Raw genomic sequence first — 19,551 nt, 5'->3', positions numbered from 1 at the left:
GAGAGAAAAAAACCCTTTCTTTTTCCCGCAATTTCCCGTGAAAGCCACAACCTGAAAGTATCATAACAAATGATGAGAAAAACTATTCCTAAAGCTTCCATTTTGGCATAGGCCTTTAGATACCAACATTCAAGTTGACCAGGACAGTCAACAATATGAAATATGTGCAGACTGATGTTAAATAAGCCCATAAGGGATACTGAATGTATATTTGTTTAATATTACTTGCGATTTGATTTAATTGGCTTCTGATGAAAACAGCTTAAACATTTTAAACTCAGTTTGCGCTAAAAATGTTGTTTCTTCTTGCCTGCTACTTTTCATTTTGTTGGTGATTGATGGATATCATTTGAACATTGCGTGATGTTCAAATGTTAGCCTAAATTCAAGGTTCTAACAATTTACATACAAAAGCTTCATGGAAAAAAATTAGATTAGATAAGACAAGTAAGCTTAGGGAAGCATTAAGGCAATATCAATCATAACATATTAGGGGTTAAGAATTTTAGTGAGAGATTGGGAGAATTCAAGGAATTTCCAGATAACTACATACTAATACAAACTTTAATGGCATGCATTCTCATAGGCATTATAATTAGAGTATTCAATCAAATGACTACATTGTATCTCATTGTTATCCATCAAATTCTGCAAAATAAGCAAAAAAAACCCCACTATTTCTTCTTTAAGCTATTTCAGTTGTGGAATTGCAGCACCCTTAAATGTCCATGCACTGAATTTTAGTTCCCAATACCATACTGGTACTTGTGTGTGATATTCTAACTTGAACTGAAAATAAAGCACATACAAATAGTTTCCTGTAATTTCTAAATACTCAGTGAAATATAACTAATAACTTTGGCCAGCAAATCAAACTCTGCCTCGATGACAATAGTTCAAAGCAACTGTTGCTGTGAAAGTACTGATATTTTAACGTTGCACCCATTAGTAAGACACAAAATAATGAGCAAATTCAGGGGATGCATCCAAAGCAAAGAATCACCAGAACTGAATGTTCGGCTTGCCCCATTCTGTTTGCTATGTGAAAGCAAGATCTCAACCACAGGTCTCTGATCATTTTTAGGAACTTGTTGCCCATTAAACTTTTCACAGGAAGTCATGGCTGATGATATGCAAGACCTAATAATTGTTAATATCGTACCAGTCAACTTCTTTGGCCGAGAAAAGCAAGTATTTATTTGTCAATCCCTTTCCTGCATGTAGAAATGCTTAACAAATTAACATTTGAAAATATATTTCTTACTTTTCCTTTCTCTCCTTTTAGTCTCTATATTTCTCCTTCTCTTCTTGACTTAAATTTAATTCACCCACTCTTCACATTCTTGCTCTGTAAGTTCCAGTTTCTTAATCTTCAAATCTCATGAAGGAGATGAACTATTGGTCCCACTGCTCATTAAGATTTCCGATGTCCTGTTGCCCTCATCTCACCAATATCAGCTTGCAGTTCCAGAAAAGTACAGCAGTAAAATATTTTCAGTAGAATGATGCCAGGAAAAAGTCCAATTCGAGTCACAAAGTCGTAGAGATGCACTGCACAGAAACAGACCCTTCCTTGCAACTCACCATGTTGATCAGATATCTTAAATTAATCTAGTCCCATTTGCCAGCATTTGGCCTATATCCTTTCAAACCCTTCCTATTCATATACCCATCCAGATACCTTTTAAATGTTGTAATTGTACCAGCCTCCACCACTTCCTCTGGCAGCTCATTCCATGCACGCACCACCCTCTGCGTGAAAAAGTTGCCCCTTAGGTCTCTTGTAAATCTTTTGTCTCTCACCTTAAGCTATGCCCTCTAGTTCTGGACTCCCCCATCCCAGGGAAAAGACCTTGTCTATTTACCCTAACCATGCCCCTCATGATTTTAAGAACATTTATAAGGTGACCCCTCAGTCTCCAATGCTCCTGAGAAAACAGTCCCAGCCTATTCAGCCTCTCCCTATAGCTCAAAACTTCCAACTGTGGCAGCATCCTTGTAAATCTTTTCTGAACCTAATTATCCACATGTGCAGCATGATGGCTTGTTCCAGGAAGATTGTACCTATTGTATTCTGACATTGCAAAAAGAGATTGTATCTCCCTCAAAACTTTGTTAGGCATGGTGGCTCAGTGGTTAGCACTGCTACCTCACAGCATCAGGGTCCCAGGTTCGATTCCAGCCTCGGGCGACTGTCTGTATGGAGTTTGTGCATTCTCCCTGCGTCTGCATGGGTTTCCTCCCACAGTCACAAAGCTGTGCAGTCCAGATGAATTGGCCATGCTAAATTGCCCATAGTGTTAGGTGCATTAGTCATAGAGAAATGGGTCTTGGCAGGTTACTCTTCAGAGGGTCAGTGTGGACTTGTTGGGCCGCAGGGCCTGTTTCCGCACTGTAGGGAATCTAATCTAAGCTCAACTTGTATTTATACAATGCCTTTCAAAATGCAGGAACTCATGAACTTTACTGTCATGAATTACTTTAGTCACTATAATGTAGGAAAAAGAGGAGACAATTTTCATTCAGCAATGCCCCAAGTTCATGGTCAGATAATCTGTTGATTAAGTGACAAATATCGTGTAAGGTATCAGTCAGAACACTCCTTGCCTTCTCCAATACAATGACATTCAATCTTTTATATTCGGCCAAGTCAGCAGATGGTGCTCTCAGCTTAATGTCTTATTCTAAAGCTATCAGCTCCAACCATGTAGCACTCTCTTAGTACTGCACTGAAGTCACAGCCTAGTTTATTTGCTCAAGTGTTTGTGACTGGATTTGACCTCATGATTTGCTGACTCTGAGATAAGAGTCCATTATGACCAGCTGTGTAGCAAGTTATAAACCTTGAATTTTTATAAACAAGCAAAGATATGTTGATTTTACATTATTGATTTGTTTTGTAATTCCCTTTTCAGAAGTATTCTGAAATATGACACAGCTGAATGAGAGATGTGCCAGATTACTCCAGAGACCTACTCATAAGTAGTGGGAGTTGTACCCTCAAATTGAAAGTTACACATTTGAATGCTCTTAACATATGATTTAATTTGTTAAAACAAGACTTCACATATTAATTATTTTTTGGTGAAATAAGAGAAGCTCATCAGACAACTGGTCTGGCAAAGCAGCCAGACCTAAGTTTTTTTGAAAAGAATCCTTACAGTGTGGAAACTGGCCCAACAAGTCCACATCGACCCATTCGCCTACATTTACCCCTGACTCATACACCTAACCTGTACATCTCTGAACACTATGGGCAATTTAGTAAGCTAATTCACATAACCTGCATATCTTTTGATTGTGGGAGGAAACCCACACAGACATGGGGAGAATGTGCAAACACCACAGACAGTCACCTGAGATTGGAATTGAACCCAGATCCCTGGTGCTGTGAGGCAGTTGTGCTAACCACTGAGCCACCATGCCACCCATGTTCACTGATGTTCACATGTTTGTAGATTTGTCATATATCATCAGTGCTTACTGTTTCTATATTTCTGTTCAACCAACAGCTCAGCGGTTGTACTTGAACGTACCTGATGCAGTACTGGCATTGAATGTCACACTGTCTAACTATGGTGTCAGCTACAAAGGGAGTGTGGGTACTCCAGACACACAAGAAGTTGATTGCTTCATTATGCTGTATCACATTTCTAATAGTCACACGCAGAAAATGTTACTCAGGCTGATCTTTAAATGAAATGTTGAATTACTACCAATTAGTGATGTTTGAGATAGTTTTATAAGCATGGGTCGACTACAAATAATATTTTTACTGTCAAATTTATTTGACATAGAACTCTTAACAGCTGTCAGACAAAGACAACTGATACTATCAAATTGAACTGAGTGCAAACCTAGGTCTCACACCCTAATTAGCTGGCAGGAAAATATATTTATAGCTTTCTGAATAACTTGGTGGTCTGCCTATTGTGGGAAAATAAATGTTTGCCCTCACTTTCTAGTGGTATTCCAAATGTGTTTTTTCTCTTTTACAAATTTCCTGGATTCCAGACAGAATTAATTTTAAAATGCATTAGAAAACATCTAAAACAAATTATTCCGCATGACTCTCAAAACCCAATAAGAGAAAAGCAATTTGCATAGCCATTCCAATCACTATATCATGAGTACTAATTCTCACAGAGCTATCCACAGGCTTGCTGTGCTGATCTAACAGCCAGGCTTTAACATCTCCCACTGTCTCCTCTCCTTCACCACTCTGTTCAGAATAGCAGCAATAAGTTGGACAAGGAGTTTAAATTCTTAAATTTGAAATCTCAATTCCAAAAGCCTCTGCAATTTTCTCATCACAATACTAAGAGCTGAGATTCAAGCCCTCTTGAACACTAAATGCTCACCAAGATTACATAAGGTTAAAAAAGTTGTAGTCCAATGATATCATTGGTATTGCAATGTAAGCTTGAGGCTTATACAGGGGAGGCCTCCAATGCTGTGTGTTAGTTAACAGCAGTGAAGTTGAACAAGGAGGTGATGGATCAGATGGAGCCCAGAAAGCTTTTAGATTTTGCCTTTGATCTCCTTGCAGATCTGGGAGAAGCAGGAATTTTCATGTCAAAACGATCTTCAGAAGCTTGTAGTATCAAAATCCCCATCATCATTCTTCACAAAGAGGAAACTCTGTCATTCTTCCATTTTCAATCAGGAGGAAATGCTGGTCTATCCCACCCAATGTGATGTCAAGACAATGGTCTCTATCCATTGACTGTCCAGTCACTAGAATGTAATAGAATCAGAGATGTACAGCATGGAAACAGACCCTTCGGTCCATGCTGACCAGATATCCTAAATTAATCTAATCCCATTTGCCCGCATTTAGCCCATATCCCTCTGGACCCTACCTATTCACGTACCCATCCAGATGTTTTTTATATGTTGTAATTGTAGCAGCCTTCACCACTTCCTTTGGCAGCTCATTCCATACATGCACCACCCTCTGCATGAAAAAGTTGTCTTTTAGATCCCTTTTAAGTCTTTCCGCTCAGACACTGAACCTTTAGCCCTTTAATTCTGGACTCCTGCCCCCTCCAGTGAAAAGACCTTGTTTATTTACTCTATCCATGCTCTTCACAATTTTATTAACCTTTATTAGGTCACCCCTCAGCCTCTGACGCTCCAGGGAAAACAGCCCCAGCCTATTCAGCCTCTCCCACCAACCCAGGCAATATGCTTGTAAATCTTTTCTGAACCCTTTCAAGTTTTGCAACATCCTTCTTATAGGAGGGAGACCAGAACTGCACACAGTATTCCAAAAGTGGCCTAACAAATGTTGTATACAGCCACAACATGACCTCCCAACTCCTATACTCAATGCTCTGACCAATAACAGAAGGCATACCAAACACCTTCTTCACTACCCTATGTCCTTCTGTCACATATCTCAAACACCCACTACTAGCCAGTGGTCAATCTGGCCATGTAAGACTCAGTAAGCATTTACCCAAGTGAGGACATGCTGATATGATATTTATGTTCTCGACCTTGCTGAGTTTGTGAACCTTTATCCAGTTCCCCAATATACTTGCTGATCCTCCTGCCAGAATTGTGGCTAATATCTTTGTTACAGATACATATCCAATATTTGATAAGTACAGGAGTTTTGTAAGTAACAAAAAGAACATAGTGATATAGGTCCTTGCAACCTCATCTTATGTTATTACAAGTAAAGCAATCTAACTTTGCAGGGGGATGCAAGAGGAAATCTTACCAATCAGTTGCTGATGTCAAGCTGGTCGCTGTGCAGTAACCGGCATCCTGATCTTCAGAACAGGAATCTACTGTGAGAGATGCCACCTAGCCAAAAGAAGAGATGTAGTTTAGCTTCATGTAGTTTGACCACATTCTTAACCATTTCCCACAAAAGACATTCCAACGTTTGCAATTCAAAAAGAGCAAAACTGCTTTCAATTTTCATAATATTTCAAGTTAATTGTGCATGGAAAATTGGAAACAATGGGGGTGAAATTGGTCTACATTAGCAGAACAAAACAGGCTCCTAGTGAATTAGTAGCCTATTTTGTGTATAATGAAAATTGTGTCTGGTGTAAAATAGATTGCTGATTCACAATAAGCCTATTTCACGGGATTATTAAAGTCCAATTACTCTCCCAATTAATTTCAGTAAGTCAAATCATTACCCATAGTTACATTTTAAACTTACATTCAGAGATGTGCAAAACATGTAGAATAATATGTCTTCTATTTAGCTTAGTAACTAAAATCATAAACATATAAAACATGCGTTTATATACTATTTATAAAATCATGAGTGGTGGGAACAGTTTGTAACTGAGCTGGAACAGAAACTGGTGATGTTTCTTACGACATGAACAATTTCTTTCTGTTCCTAAATGAAACTTTAATGTTCATATTATAAGTTTTTACTGCAGTAAATGTAATATTTCTGAGAATATTGGGTTTTATTGCTGTAGCTGTGCAACTTGTAAATATGAAATTGTTTTTGACATTCACATCCAGATCTTTTTTGTATATTTTTAAAGATTATAAGAATTGGTTCAGATTTGACTCGGTGCTGTAATATTGTCAACATTAAATAATATTATACACTGGTTGTGAAATAGGAAAAAGTTCCTATTGCCAATAAATATAAAACCACTGAAATTAAAACTAATCTAACCATTACACTTTTGGAAACTCCTAACTATAAAGACAGAAAGGTCATTTGGTTCAATCTGAGCAGCCTATCCAGTTCTGGTAAAGCGCATAGTATGTGCTGAAGTTATAATTGAAATCAGCTGGTCTTTGCTTCAACAAACTGGTCTACGACTGAAGACTTTAGTTATGTTTGTTCAGCGTTTAAAGAACTGCATAAACAATGAAAACTTTTAACATGACAGTTTTATGTTTATAAATACATCTCCAGAATTTTCTATGCTTAAAACTGATTTCTCTCAGCACTTATAACAAAATACTGTTTAGGTTCCCTATGCAATCTCTACAATTTATTTCCCATTACATACCATGTGCTGACATATTTTGTTAGCTCAAACAAGCATGCATGCTGAATAACTGACATTCTATTATTGTAACTGATTTTTACGCCCTGAATTTCTTTTAATTCTTTCAGCGCAGGAACATATTAAGTGTTCTCTAACTAAGATGGAGCGATGTTAATGCAACCTTGAGTGACAGCCTGTTACTGATTTAGGGCTGCAACAGTGCAGAGTCAACTTTAGCTGTGAAGTTTCATTAGCTTTTTGTACATTTGTCTCATCAAGTTTCTTACTATGCATCTTCCACTAAATGTGTGAAAGCAGATTTTCAAAAGCACACCAATGGATCGGATAACAATCTGGAAGTTAGTTTGTGGAATACAATGTATAAATCGTTGGTTAAGATATTTGGTTAACTAAAAGGCAAGCTTTATGTTGTACAAATACTATGAATTAAAAAACCTTGTTCAGTTAAAAAGTTTATTGTTGTAAGAGGGGGTGGGGTGTGATGAGATATAATTTCTTCTCAGGAAGGCACTTAATTGGACGACATGGGGCCTTTCTTACCATCAAGATGGCTGAAGTCCCATCTGCTGGAAACTGCTGGTCAATTAGTGGTCAGCAGCTCTACTGAATGATTGAATAGCAGCATGACCAGTGAGGCAGTGGTTACTGTCAATATGATACCCAACTGAGGCTTAGTAATTTTGGTGGATCCCAGGTCATTGGTAGGTAAGGGCGAGATTGTAGTGATTGTAATGAGGTCAAACAGGTTGACCTCACAGAATATGAATGCCTTAACTGGGGCTGTTAATCTGGGAGCCTTGGTTGATAGATATAAATAGGAATGTCAGAGGTTCTGTTCACTCTGAGAAAGCCAGATTAGTGTTTAGTATAATGCAGGTGTAAGGAAGGTGTAACTTGGTGACTGGCTACTGGCCTCTGTGGAGTTATTTCACCGTGGACACTTTGGACCTGTCTTCAGTTCTGTTTTGGGTCCCATGCGTGGGCTTCCCTGATGGCATTTGTTCCAGATTTCTTCCCTATTGTTGTTGTCTATTTACTGTTGATGGCCATGCATGGTGGGCACAAGGAGCTCAGAACTAACACAATGTACATGGTTGGACACAGCCATGAGAAAGGATTACTGAAGCACTGACTGGCACCAGCCTCCCCTGGCTTTGACTGATGCCTGGACACGGTTAGGGTGTTTTGGAATGTGCAAGTCTGATTTTGGCTGGGCATAGCCTGGGTGGCTGTAATCAGGCCTGACTCTAGCTGGGTGGTGCGCCAAATTCATGTTTAGTGGTGGTACATTAGCCCTTCTGGGCCCAAGTGCAGTGGACTTGTGGCCATCAAAGATCCTGACAAGTGTCTGGAAGACCGAGAGGGAGAAGACAAGTGGTCCAGGTAGACCAAGTGTCCAGGCAGGGCAATGTTGGCTGAGGAGGGTACCTGAAAAGGTGGGGGTGAAGTGTAATGCACAAAGCTGACTGCTCTTCTCTGTCATCGGCACTCATAGCCCTGCAGTCAGGTGAGGTAAGGTGACCCTGACTTTTCCCCTGAGACTGATCATCTTGTGAATATCCTGACACCCACATGACTCAATTCTATATTTATTGTAATCTCAACATGGCAGAAATCTCAACACTGATCAGAGAGATACTCAGTCAGAGCTATCCAGTAATGTTTCTCATTATATAGCATTTTATGATCTAGTTTTAAGATTTAGCTTCTTTATCCCTGAATTAACTAGTTATTCTTGAATTAACTGGCTTAACTGCAAGACTTCTAGTCAAATATTTCCTAAAAATCAAAATCTAAAATATTCAGCATATTAGCCTGATACAGGAGAAGCACCAGGCATAAGGAAAAATGATAATACAAGCCTAGTAAAACTATAATATGGGACTACTTGCATGCTAAACAGTTCTCACCAAATGTGATAGACACACCTAAGTAATCCCACAACAAGTGGAACAGATCAAAACTCTGTGTTTTTGTCACATCCAATCACAGACAGTCCCCGGATAATTCTAAAGCACACTGGAGGGTGTGAGACAAGTATCCCTATCCTCAATGCTGGGGAAAGTTGCCCAACAGCAGAAAAGATCATGCTGAAACACCGGAACCTATCTTCAGCCAAAAGTGCTGAGGGGATGATTCACCATGGCCTGATATCAGATATCACTGCTTGCCCAATTAGAGTCACTTCTTTTGATATCAAGAAATGGTTGAGGCACAGAATACAGCAAAGCTAGTAGGGCCTGACAACATTTTTACAATAGCGATGAAGATGTGCTCTAGAACTAATTACAACCCCAGCTAAGTTGTTCCATTAAAGTTACCACCCTTCATCTACCCAACAAGAAATATACGCACCACAGAAGTGCCATGCAGTGGCAGTCTAAATCAGAGAGAATGTAACCAATGTTACTCGACAGTCAAAGGCATTGCCATTACTGAATCCCCATCTATCAGCATCCTGGGTCTTCCACTGACCAGAAACCCCAAACTCAAACTGGCAAACGGCACTATAAGATCAAATCAGAGGCTGGGAAATCTGCGATCTGTAACTTAGCATCTGACTCCCCCCAAAGTCTGACCAGCATCTATAAAGTACGAGTCAGGAGTGTGCTAGATTATATCCATTTGCCTGGTTGAGTGCCAGTCTCACAGTGCTCAAGATGCTCGATACCATCCAAGACAAAGTATCTCCTCCACTAGGTTTAATATTCACTCACTTCACCATGAATATACAATGGCAGCAGTATTATACATGGAGTGCACTGCTGCAACTCACCAAAGTCCGCAAAAGCATTGTCCATGCCCACAAGCCTTATGACCTAGAAGGATCAGCCACATGCACGGGAGCACCAGTTCCTGCCAGCTTTCCTCCAAGACGCACACTGCCCTAACTTGGCACTACACTCTGTCATAGAAAACTCGCGCTTTAGAAACAGCGCTTCAAGGTGTTGGTGCTGTAATTGCTGTAGAAACAGCATCCCCAATTCGTCAATCATGTTCCAGTGAATTCACATTGGCCAAACGCACGTTCTAACAGATCAATCTGTATGCCATCGTTCCTTCACTGTGACTGGGTCAAAACAGTTACAATTCCTTCCTAACAGTACTGTGCATGTACTTACACCGCAATAACTGCATCATATCAGTGAGACTACCACTTTCCCACGTAAAATTACAAATGAGCAATAAACTCTGGCCTAGCCAGTGATGCCATATTCAATGGATGAATAACTTTTGGAAAACTGCTAATACAACAACCCTTTGAAACATATAAATGAATTGTCAACCGATTATTCAATTCTCCTATTTAAATCTGGCACATAGCACCAATGAAAATCAACAGTTTTAGTGGTGAACAAAGCAGTTGGCAAAGAGGAATAAATAGAACAAAGAACTATATGAGGCAGGACCTCCCTCTGCCTCAAAGAGGTTGTCTCACCTCTGAGAGCAGCCAGAATTGGTCCCAGTAGATTAGTACTTATACTGCAGAGCAGTGGCTACTACTGGTATTGCAGGAGGGCAGAAAATGACAGTCATCAATGATCTTGGACTTTGAGGCAAGTCCAGGATCTTTCCAGGGCCTGAATAACAGGCGAATAGGGATGAGGTGCACGCTGGACAGGTCAGTGAGGAGAGTGGACCTGGGGAAGCCAAATTTTGAGAGGCCGCTAATTAGAATAGTGAGGCCTGGGGAGAAGGCCCTCTTACTCTTTCACTGATTTGACAGTTTGCAAGGTTAAACCTGCCAGGCTACACATTGGGCACAGGCCTCTCCCGCGACATGTCAAATAGCAGCTGCAGTGGGGTGAGGTCCTTAAACGGGCATCAACTGTCCAGTTAAGACTCTCAACTGGACCACAGATTGGTGCCCATGATTTCATGTGTGGATTAATGAACCAGTGGAAGGAATACCCCTAATAGCACAGTGTCCTAATGTTTTCATGACAACGGGTGGCTGTAAATTTAGTCCCATGTATCTTGGAAAATCTGAGAAAGCACAGCAATAGATTATGGATAGAATGTTTAATGCCTCCTTGGACAGGCAATAGAGAGGTATTCATACAAGTTAACTGACACTCTGTATTATCAATATAAAATAATTAAGTGCCATGTCCAACTGTACCAACAATGACTGTTATTTGATACTTAAGCTTTTCTCAAATTGGGTGTTTTATTTTGCACATTTCTTAACAGCCAGCAGGTTTAGGAATCTCCTGATCTTCTATCTTTGCTTCTGATTCTTCTCAGTTCCCCACCGACACTACACACAATAATCTAAGCATTATGAACAGAGGGGACTTCTCTATCATTACTTTGTCCATCTATGTTTCAAGTTGTGAATATGGTAGTTGTATTTATATTTGGCATTTTTTTGTATTCCCAATGAGTAACGTAGAACCATTATCATTCATTATTTTCTTATGATAGTTCTGTTACACATTAAAGGTAACGCACCTAAATTGCAAGTATGTGTAACGTATATGACTGTAAGTTCACTAAAAAAAGGTGAAATGAATTCGCTCTGATTTAAAGTAGATATTGTGCAGTAAGAATGAAATTCACTCCAGAAGTCACAAATGAAATCCAGTTCAGTGAGTTTGCTACTTACTAATCCAGCCCTTCTAGCAACCACAGTGTGAAATTGTCCATCAGAGACCTTCTTAGTTGTCATCAGTCTGTGTGCTCCACTCCCTAAGTTGAATGAGAATTTCATCTTGCCTTCCACTATTTCCAGAGCCAGAAACTCAGCCTTGTTTCCTGTCTGATTGTCGTAGTTATATATTAACAAAGAGTTTTCTTTAATAGTGGAAAATTTGATATAGATGTAATTATTGTTTGGGTCCAGACTAGGAAACTCCATGTAAGACAGTTCTTCAAATCCATAACTGTTCAGTTCACAGTGCTTCCCAAAGACACCTGAAATGCCAAAATAATCAGTGCAATTAGTTCAGCAAGCATTGATAGATTTTGTTACAATCGTGCAAAACATATGTATTAATTGTAACTTCGCAAGAGTTTTGGAATTCACAAAATAATGTCACTTTGTTCTTATTGCATATGCACTACAATTTTTAATGCTCAAATTTGAACCTGAACAAAACAGCTTGGACACACTTCATGAGTTTGTAAACTGATCAAAAATGAACCAATTTAAGCCACTCTCAAAGTCCTGCCCCCATACATAAAACGGAAGAATGCATGTATTTTACATTAAGGTCATTTCAGGTGGAACATGAGTTACTAAGTCAATAGCTCTGTTTTTTAAAATCACTTTTATCACTTTCTTCAGTCATTCTTGTAGTTTAGATATTGTTTTGAAGATGCAGAACCAGCCAAAACTCCAAAAAGCTTCTCTCACTGTTTAACTTGAATATGTCGCACCTAATTCCACAACCGATGGCTGATGGCTCCAAACTTTAATTTTCATAGTTACAAAAAGGATGATTTAAAGAAGATTTGTGAAATTATTTATGAACATTCTTTTTGCATCTACTAATTGATGTGCACCAGTTTGTATGTTAGCAGATATGTGAATGATTTTCTTCGGAAGCCATGACACATTTATACAGAAACCAACATATCTTTGGTTTAAATCAGGAGAGGTAAATTCCAACCAAAATATGTCTCACTGATAAAAGTCAGTGAGTCACATTTTGATGAACAGAGCCAACTTCAGGACCAGTCTGGCAGTGAAATAGCTAACTTCTGTGAATGACCCGCCACCACAGTGAAAGAATAACAGAAAATGTTGTTTCAAAACAAGTCACTGGTAAAGAAACCTACCTAAAACAATATCCTATTTCTTTTTCAGATGTTGGTTGTCTCTCTACTGGCAGCATTTTCTGTTTTACTTCAGATTATTTGGACTTGTCCTATTGATTCTGCATTTGTGCAATAATACCAGGGAATGTGAAAAAGTACTATTTTCTTTAATTTAACAACTATTTGATATTAGCTCATTTCATTATGCTCCATTTCACAGTTAACATTTATGAAGTTATCCCATCAAATGAATTTGTATAAGGATAAGATATTTTGGGAGCTAAATTAGATAGCTCCAAAGCTCAGCAGAGGGAACTGTAATGTACAATTAGCTTGCCTGCACCCTTTCAAACCATGCAAGCTTCATACTGCCAATTAATTTAAATGATTATGGCATGTAGCCCACACTGAATCTACCGCTGAGTGGCTGCAAACTTCAGCCAAGCCTCAAGCTTAATGTAAGGTTCACACCACTTAAAGCTAGCCTGCCAGCTTAAAGCCAGACAGCATCCCTTAAAGACAAGGTGCATCCTGGTTGCAACAATTGTTGGATTTGCTTGAGGGGAGAAACCGTATAAGCAACAGAAATGGTAATGGTGTAAAAGGTCGCACAGCATGCTCCAATTTTCTTGAATTCCATGTTTGAGATCCTATGCAAAAGCTCAATAGGAGAAGTTAACTTGGTAACTTGATGGTGGTGGGAGGATGCATTTTATTATGGAATGAGTCATCTGCAAACAAAGTTCCTTCTCTTGGTTTCAAGAACTTCTGTGAACGGCCACATACAACAATGGCTGATGAACAGGAACATGTTTCCAAAATCTCTGCCCGGGAGGACCCGCTGGTGACAAATTTCAGAGTCCTGGACACCTTGAGGGCAGCTGGTATTGCCATCTTTGCCCTGTTAATGCTCTAGATGTGGTGTCAAGATGTTGTCACCTCCTTGATGAAGCGCTTGCAGCCACTGGTAGGAGAAGGTCACCTTGAAAACCAAGGTGGTTAACAGCCCACCCCCACCTCCCTAAATGAGCAGCTTCTCTCTTTGCTCCTGAATTCCATGACAAGGAGGAATTGGTTTACTCAGCAGCCGCCCAGTGCTACAAACCATCACCACCCCATTTTCCAGCACTGCTCCCAATTTCACCAAATTTTATTAACTTGTCCAAACACTTAGTCTATTCATGAACTCAGAAGCAGCTAGTGGAAAGTAATCAGTGATGACCCACCAGTTGGATTATTATGCCTTTAATTAGGATGGGCCAGGGTGAGCCTATTGGCTGATCTATGTTCAGCCCTGTGTATTTGACAGAAGGTGCTAACTAGGACCCTCTCATGTCATCTTCTGATGCAGTGATAGTATTCCTGTCTCTGGACCGGGTGGCCTGGGTTCAAGTCCCACCTGTTCGAGGTATATAATAACATCTCTGAGACATGTTGATTAGAAAAATAGGTTGAATAAAAATTAAATTAGTGTAACTAGAGTGGTTAAATATGATAAGTTGTGATATCAGTCAGCGTATAAAACTGATTTGACACCCAACCTATCTACTTGGCAGCCTGCAGTAATATACTCAATGATATGGCATCTTACCTTACCCTATTCATAGGTGAATCCTACTGGAAGTGCAGGGCACCATTTTTCTTCCTAAACCTGCACCTAGTAGTGGCTTCATAGCAATACAGAGGCTGCGAAATTCAGTTGTGTGTGTGAGGTTTAAGGTACAAGATGTTTATACTTACACCGGACCTGTGTAAAAGTTGTTTAAATTGTACAAAACAGACTACAGTGAAAGACATCTAATAAGCTGGGCAAAGTAATTTATTGAGCACTTTGCCAGGAAAAGCAGGGAAATATTCATGTTAGTCTCACCCTCAGCATCCTTGAAAAATTAAACACTTGGAAAGAACGATCATTAACTTTAATGGCGCTTCACCTTAATTCCACTGATTTTGAAAAAAACAAGTAAAGTTGGTAAGAATTGCTCTTGTTGCTGTGTAGGGATTTTATAGATGTATCTGCCTGGCATTTCCAGAAACATAATCGACTTGTTCTAAAGAATGTGTTTACAATTTCACTAGAGATTTCAAAAAGGGGAAATCCTCATGAATAAGTTTCTAATATTAGTTCATACAGTACCCAGAGGAGTTCCTATTTTACAGTTTTCTTCTGTAAGTTTTTCTTGGAGCAGCAGCCATCAGCCTGACAATGTGATGGAGCTGGCATTAATAAACATGAAGTTTAAAATGTGAAGGTTGCTAAATCACCTTTGGTCAATGACACCCACTGATATTAATTCAGCTCCCACCTACACAGTTGGAACAAAGACACCAACTTGGTAAAAAAAAAACAAAATTGTAGGATAGTCAAGCTAATCATAATGCTTCTCAACCGATCGATTCTTCAGAAATGCCGTGGTTAGGGGATCCGATAAATGTATTCACTCATCAAAAAACGCGCAGAGCAAAATCTTTCTTTTTGCAAAGTTAAAAATCACACAACACCAGGTTATAGTCTAACAGGTTTAATTGGAAGCACACTAGCTTTCGGGAGCGTCGCTCCCTCATCAGGTGATGAAGTTGTCTACTATTTCCACCTTCCCAATAATTTACAAGAAAGATTTAAGTAAAGGAAGATAAGAGAAAATTCTGTCCAGTCCCAGCCTCCTGTCATGTGGAAACTGTAGTACAATGCACCATACTTATGACACTCCAGTGCACAGCTGCCAAAGAATAACGTTTAACTGTCTCAAATGTTTCTGGAAATTATTTCATGAAAGTTTTGCCTGCATATCGTGGTAGTGCAAAGGGTCAGACACAGCTGTCTATTTCGCTGGCTCCGCTGTTTTGAATTGTCTACTTCATGAGGAGGCAGCGATCACAACAACAAACTCAAATTCTATGTTTATGATTTGATTTGGCATTTTATAACTAACAAAGGAACTACTGAGGCCCTCTTAGTCATCTAATAAACTGCCTGGAGTCCCACTGTGCCACTAAAATAGTGGTCTTGGTCAGAGGTTGAAAAATCCTAAAATAAAGCACATTATCCATTGTAAGTTCAAAACGAACCTGTCAGAACCAGACTTCTACTTTGAAACTAAGGATAACAGGGCTCATATGAACATTGGCAATTGTAATTGGCCCTTTGAGCAATCACAGCCAAGTGAGCTTTATTTTACTCTATCACCAATCGCCAGACCCAGAAGAAACCCCAGTCCTTCAGGCTCTATCCCTTGCCCCTTATTTGTCAAACACTGGACTCTTTTGTGTTAAACTTTGTAGAAGCCGATTTTGAGCTATATAAAACAGCCAGCTGATGAAGGGCGTTTCCCTTCTTGGGCTTCCATTCTTTCTGTTGCCAACATTCTTCTGAATCTAATCTTACCTCCCTTGAAGACATTTCAAGCTCTCTAATCTGTTAATGACACTTATTAGCCTGGACATCTCATACCAGATAATACTGGGCCAATGCCTTCTTAATCCCTCATTGCTCCACCTTGCAATCCTTCTTTTCTTTCCATTTGACCCTTACCATCTAAATTCCTTTGTTTATCACTTCCTCTACCTGCCTCATCTCTTATCTCGATGTGTTCACATTTCCCCTCCTCTCATTCCCACTCTCCTCTCCTCACTTGTCCTTCCTCTCTGTCCCACTTCTTCCAGCTTGGTCCAGTTGTCCCACAAACACTCCTCAGCCCTGCTTAAGCTGAAATTGCACACAGCCAGGATACTGTTATTGTAACATCTTGGGAATTTAACTGGTAATCTAATCAAAATCTTGTCAGTTTGCCCACTTTTCAATTCATTCAGGGGATCAAACTGTTGGTTAAAGATCAGTGCCGCTTGGATAACCTAGTCAATGCTCTTTGGCAGTGACCTCATGAAAAGCAAGTGGACTAAAAGGTGAAATAGTTTGCAAGTTTGCTGTCACCTATGTTATGCTGAACTGAACTCAACTTGAACTCTCATTTACATCAAAAGAACTAAGGAGCTGATAACTGGTAGACACTCCATTCAAATAAATGGAAGTATTTGTGAATTGTGATTTACTGTGTGAGCAAAGCTATATACAATTGGTCAGTCTTATTGCTCCATTCAGGCTGTTGGAACCATTTTCACACAAATATGATTAAAGGTTTTCCTGAAATCCAACGTCATGTAGCTGGAGGCATTTCTACTATTGAAAATGCTGTATAAATGTACATTATACATATAAATATGCATTAGGTGGGCGGCACGGTGTCACAGTGGTTAGCACTGCTGCCTCACAGCACCAGAGACCTGGGTTCAATTCCCGCCTCAGGTGACTGACTGTGTGGAGTTTGCACATTCTCCCTGTGGCTGTGTGGGTTTCCTCCGGGTGCTCCGGTTTCCTCGCACAGTCCAAAGATGTGCAGGTCAGGTGAATTGGCCATGCTAAATTGCCCGTAGTGTTAGGTGAAGGGGTAAGTGTAGGGGTATGGGTGGGTTGCGCTTTGGCGGGTGGGTGTGGACTTGTTGGGCCGGAGGGCCTGTTTCCACACTGTAGGTAATCTAATTATCCTGTTGGTGGAAGGAATAGTGTGGAATTCTAATATCCAAAAAGTGAACAACATAATTAGCATAATTATCCCTGGTTAACTGTATCTTCTGTTTTTGAGTTATGATTCATACAAGTCATAATTATCATAATGTGAACAGGATAGTGAATTTTCTGTTAATACACATAATACAAATCTACATTCCACAAATTCTTTAAATACAATTAAACATTTCCCATTGCAAATGCAAAATACAAAACTTGAATGGGAGAGAACAATAAATTGGAAAAATAGTTATGGGTCCAAGTGGGAGTTGCCTAGAGAATGTTAATACAATCCCTAATTTCCTTGGAATGGAATCATTTTAGTTACAGAACTGGATAACTGACATAGTAGAAGCTCAAACAGAGATGCCTAATTCAATAGAGTGCTGAAAAGTTAGAATGGCACTCCATTAGTCTGATAACAAAAGCAATGAGGTTTCATGAGCTGAATAACTAAGTGTCAATTTTTAATTTCTCCCTGAAGGGAAACGAAGGTTATCTTTCAAAAATGATTACTGCCATCTGAAACCCACTGTCTCTGACCATGAACAAATGTTGCTTTAGGAAATTCTAGGACTGAAAATAACAGCAAGAAGCATGGCTTCTATTGATCTAATAGGAGCAGATTGTCCAGAATAACCTGAGACCTCACCAAATGTGGCCTGGTGCCAGAAATAGACATGGGTAATAAGCAGGGAACTGATCATAATTTTGGAATAGCATAACTGAGGCATAAAATTGTCAAATCAGCCTTCTGCACTCCATTTCTGTTCTGTCGATGATCCTCCCAAATTGCATCCACAGTCACCTCACAAATTTCAATCTCTGTGTATTGTAAAATATTAAACAAGAATGGAATGTATGATTGTAAGGTCAAATTTATTCAGGGGTCAGCAATATTCTTTAAGCTCAACCATTTGTCATGGTATATCATGCAACAAATCATTCACTGCATAACTTGAATATTGTTGCAAAACAAAACATATTTAGAAAGCTTTTCCAATTTGTACTCATTAGGACAAATGCAAGAATGCCAAAATATTTCAAACAATCACAACAATTTGTAATACATAAGGAAAAGGTGTTAATTGGTTCCTAAGTCATTGCTGATTAACTTTAGCAATACCATGTCTGTCCAGATGACTGAAAGGTGAACACTTTCAGCACCCTACCCCCCTTTTCAGCAATATTCAAACTGCTCTAAATAAGACTAAGATGCAGGAGTGGAATTAGTACATGTGGCTTATTGAGTGTGCTCAATTATTCAATCATGGCTGACAACATTTCTCAACTACATTCTCCTGCCTCTCCCCCTAATCTTTGATCCCTTACTAATCAAGACTTATCTATCTATCTGAAATACACTCACTGTCTTGACCTCCACAGTCCTCTGCCATAATGAGTTCCACAGATTAATCCTTGCTGGCTAAAGAAATTCCTCCTTATCTCTGTTCTAAAAGGTTGTCTGAGGCTCTGTTCTTGGGTCCTAGTCTCTCCTACCAGTAGAAACATCTTTTCCGTGTCCACTCTCGGTATTCTGTATGTTTCAATCAGAACCCCCTCATCCTTCTAAATTCCACTGAGTACAGACCCAGAGTCCTTAACCACTCCTCATATGACAAGTCCTTCCTTCGGAGGGTCATTCTGAGGCCCCTGGAGCCCCTCCAATGATGGGAGCCTTATGCAGACTTAGCAGTAAATCTCGCTTGTATTCCAGCTGTCTCAAAATTAATATTAACACTGCACTTACCTTCCTAACTGCCAAGTGAGCTTGCATTTTAACTTTAATACAATCCTGAACAAGGACTTCTAAATCCCTTTGTACTTCAGATTTCTGAAGGCTTTCCCCGGTTAGACAATAGTCTCTGCCCCTATTCTTCCCATCAACGTGCATAACCTCACGTTCTCTCATACTGTGTTCCATCTGTTATTTCTTTGTCTGCTCTTCACCTGTCCAAGTCCTTCTGTAGCCTCCCCACTTCCTTGACACTACCTGCCCCTCCACCTAGCTTTATGTCATCTGTCAACTTAGCAACAATACCCTCAGGTTCTTCGTCCAGATTGTTAACAAAGCATAAATAGTTGCGGACCCAACACTAACCCCTGTGGAACTTTTCTCGTCACCAGCTGACATCCTGAAAAGACCCCTTTATTCCTACTTGTTGCTGTATGCCTGTCAGCCAATCCTATATACAGGTTAATACCTAGCCTCTACCACCATGG

At 39.7% G+C, this 19,551-nt stretch overlaps 1 protein-coding gene across 2 annotated transcripts in view; it reads right to left on the bottom strand.

Moving 5' to 3' along the window:
* LOC122539345 (protocadherin Fat 4) overlaps nt 1-19,551 on the bottom strand; it is a 375,046-nt gene that overhangs the window by 21,599 nt on the left and 333,896 nt on the right. Inside the window, exons 12-13 of one of the 2 annotated variants that reach the window (XM_043674087.1) lie at nt 11,611-11,918; nt 5,729-5,814 (exon numbers count right to left, since the gene is read on the bottom strand). In XM_043674087.1, coding sequence (XP_043530022.1) covers nt 5,729-5,814; nt 11,611-11,918 — 394 coding nt within the window. Of the gene's footprint in view, nt 1-5,728; nt 5,815-11,610; nt 11,919-18,079; nt 18,154-19,551 lie in introns of those variants that run through there. The other variant, XM_043674088.1, reaches the window with a different exon arrangement.

Source organism: Chiloscyllium plagiosum, chromosome 32, assembly GCF_004010195.1.
Source record: "Chiloscyllium plagiosum isolate BGI_BamShark_2017 chromosome 32, ASM401019v2, whole genome shotgun sequence".
NCBI classification, from domain to species: domain Eukaryota; kingdom Metazoa; phylum Chordata; class Chondrichthyes; order Orectolobiformes; family Hemiscylliidae; genus Chiloscyllium; species Chiloscyllium plagiosum.
The sequence above is the reverse complement of the archived record's forward strand: the minus strand, read 5'-3'. Positions and strand labels throughout refer to the sequence as shown.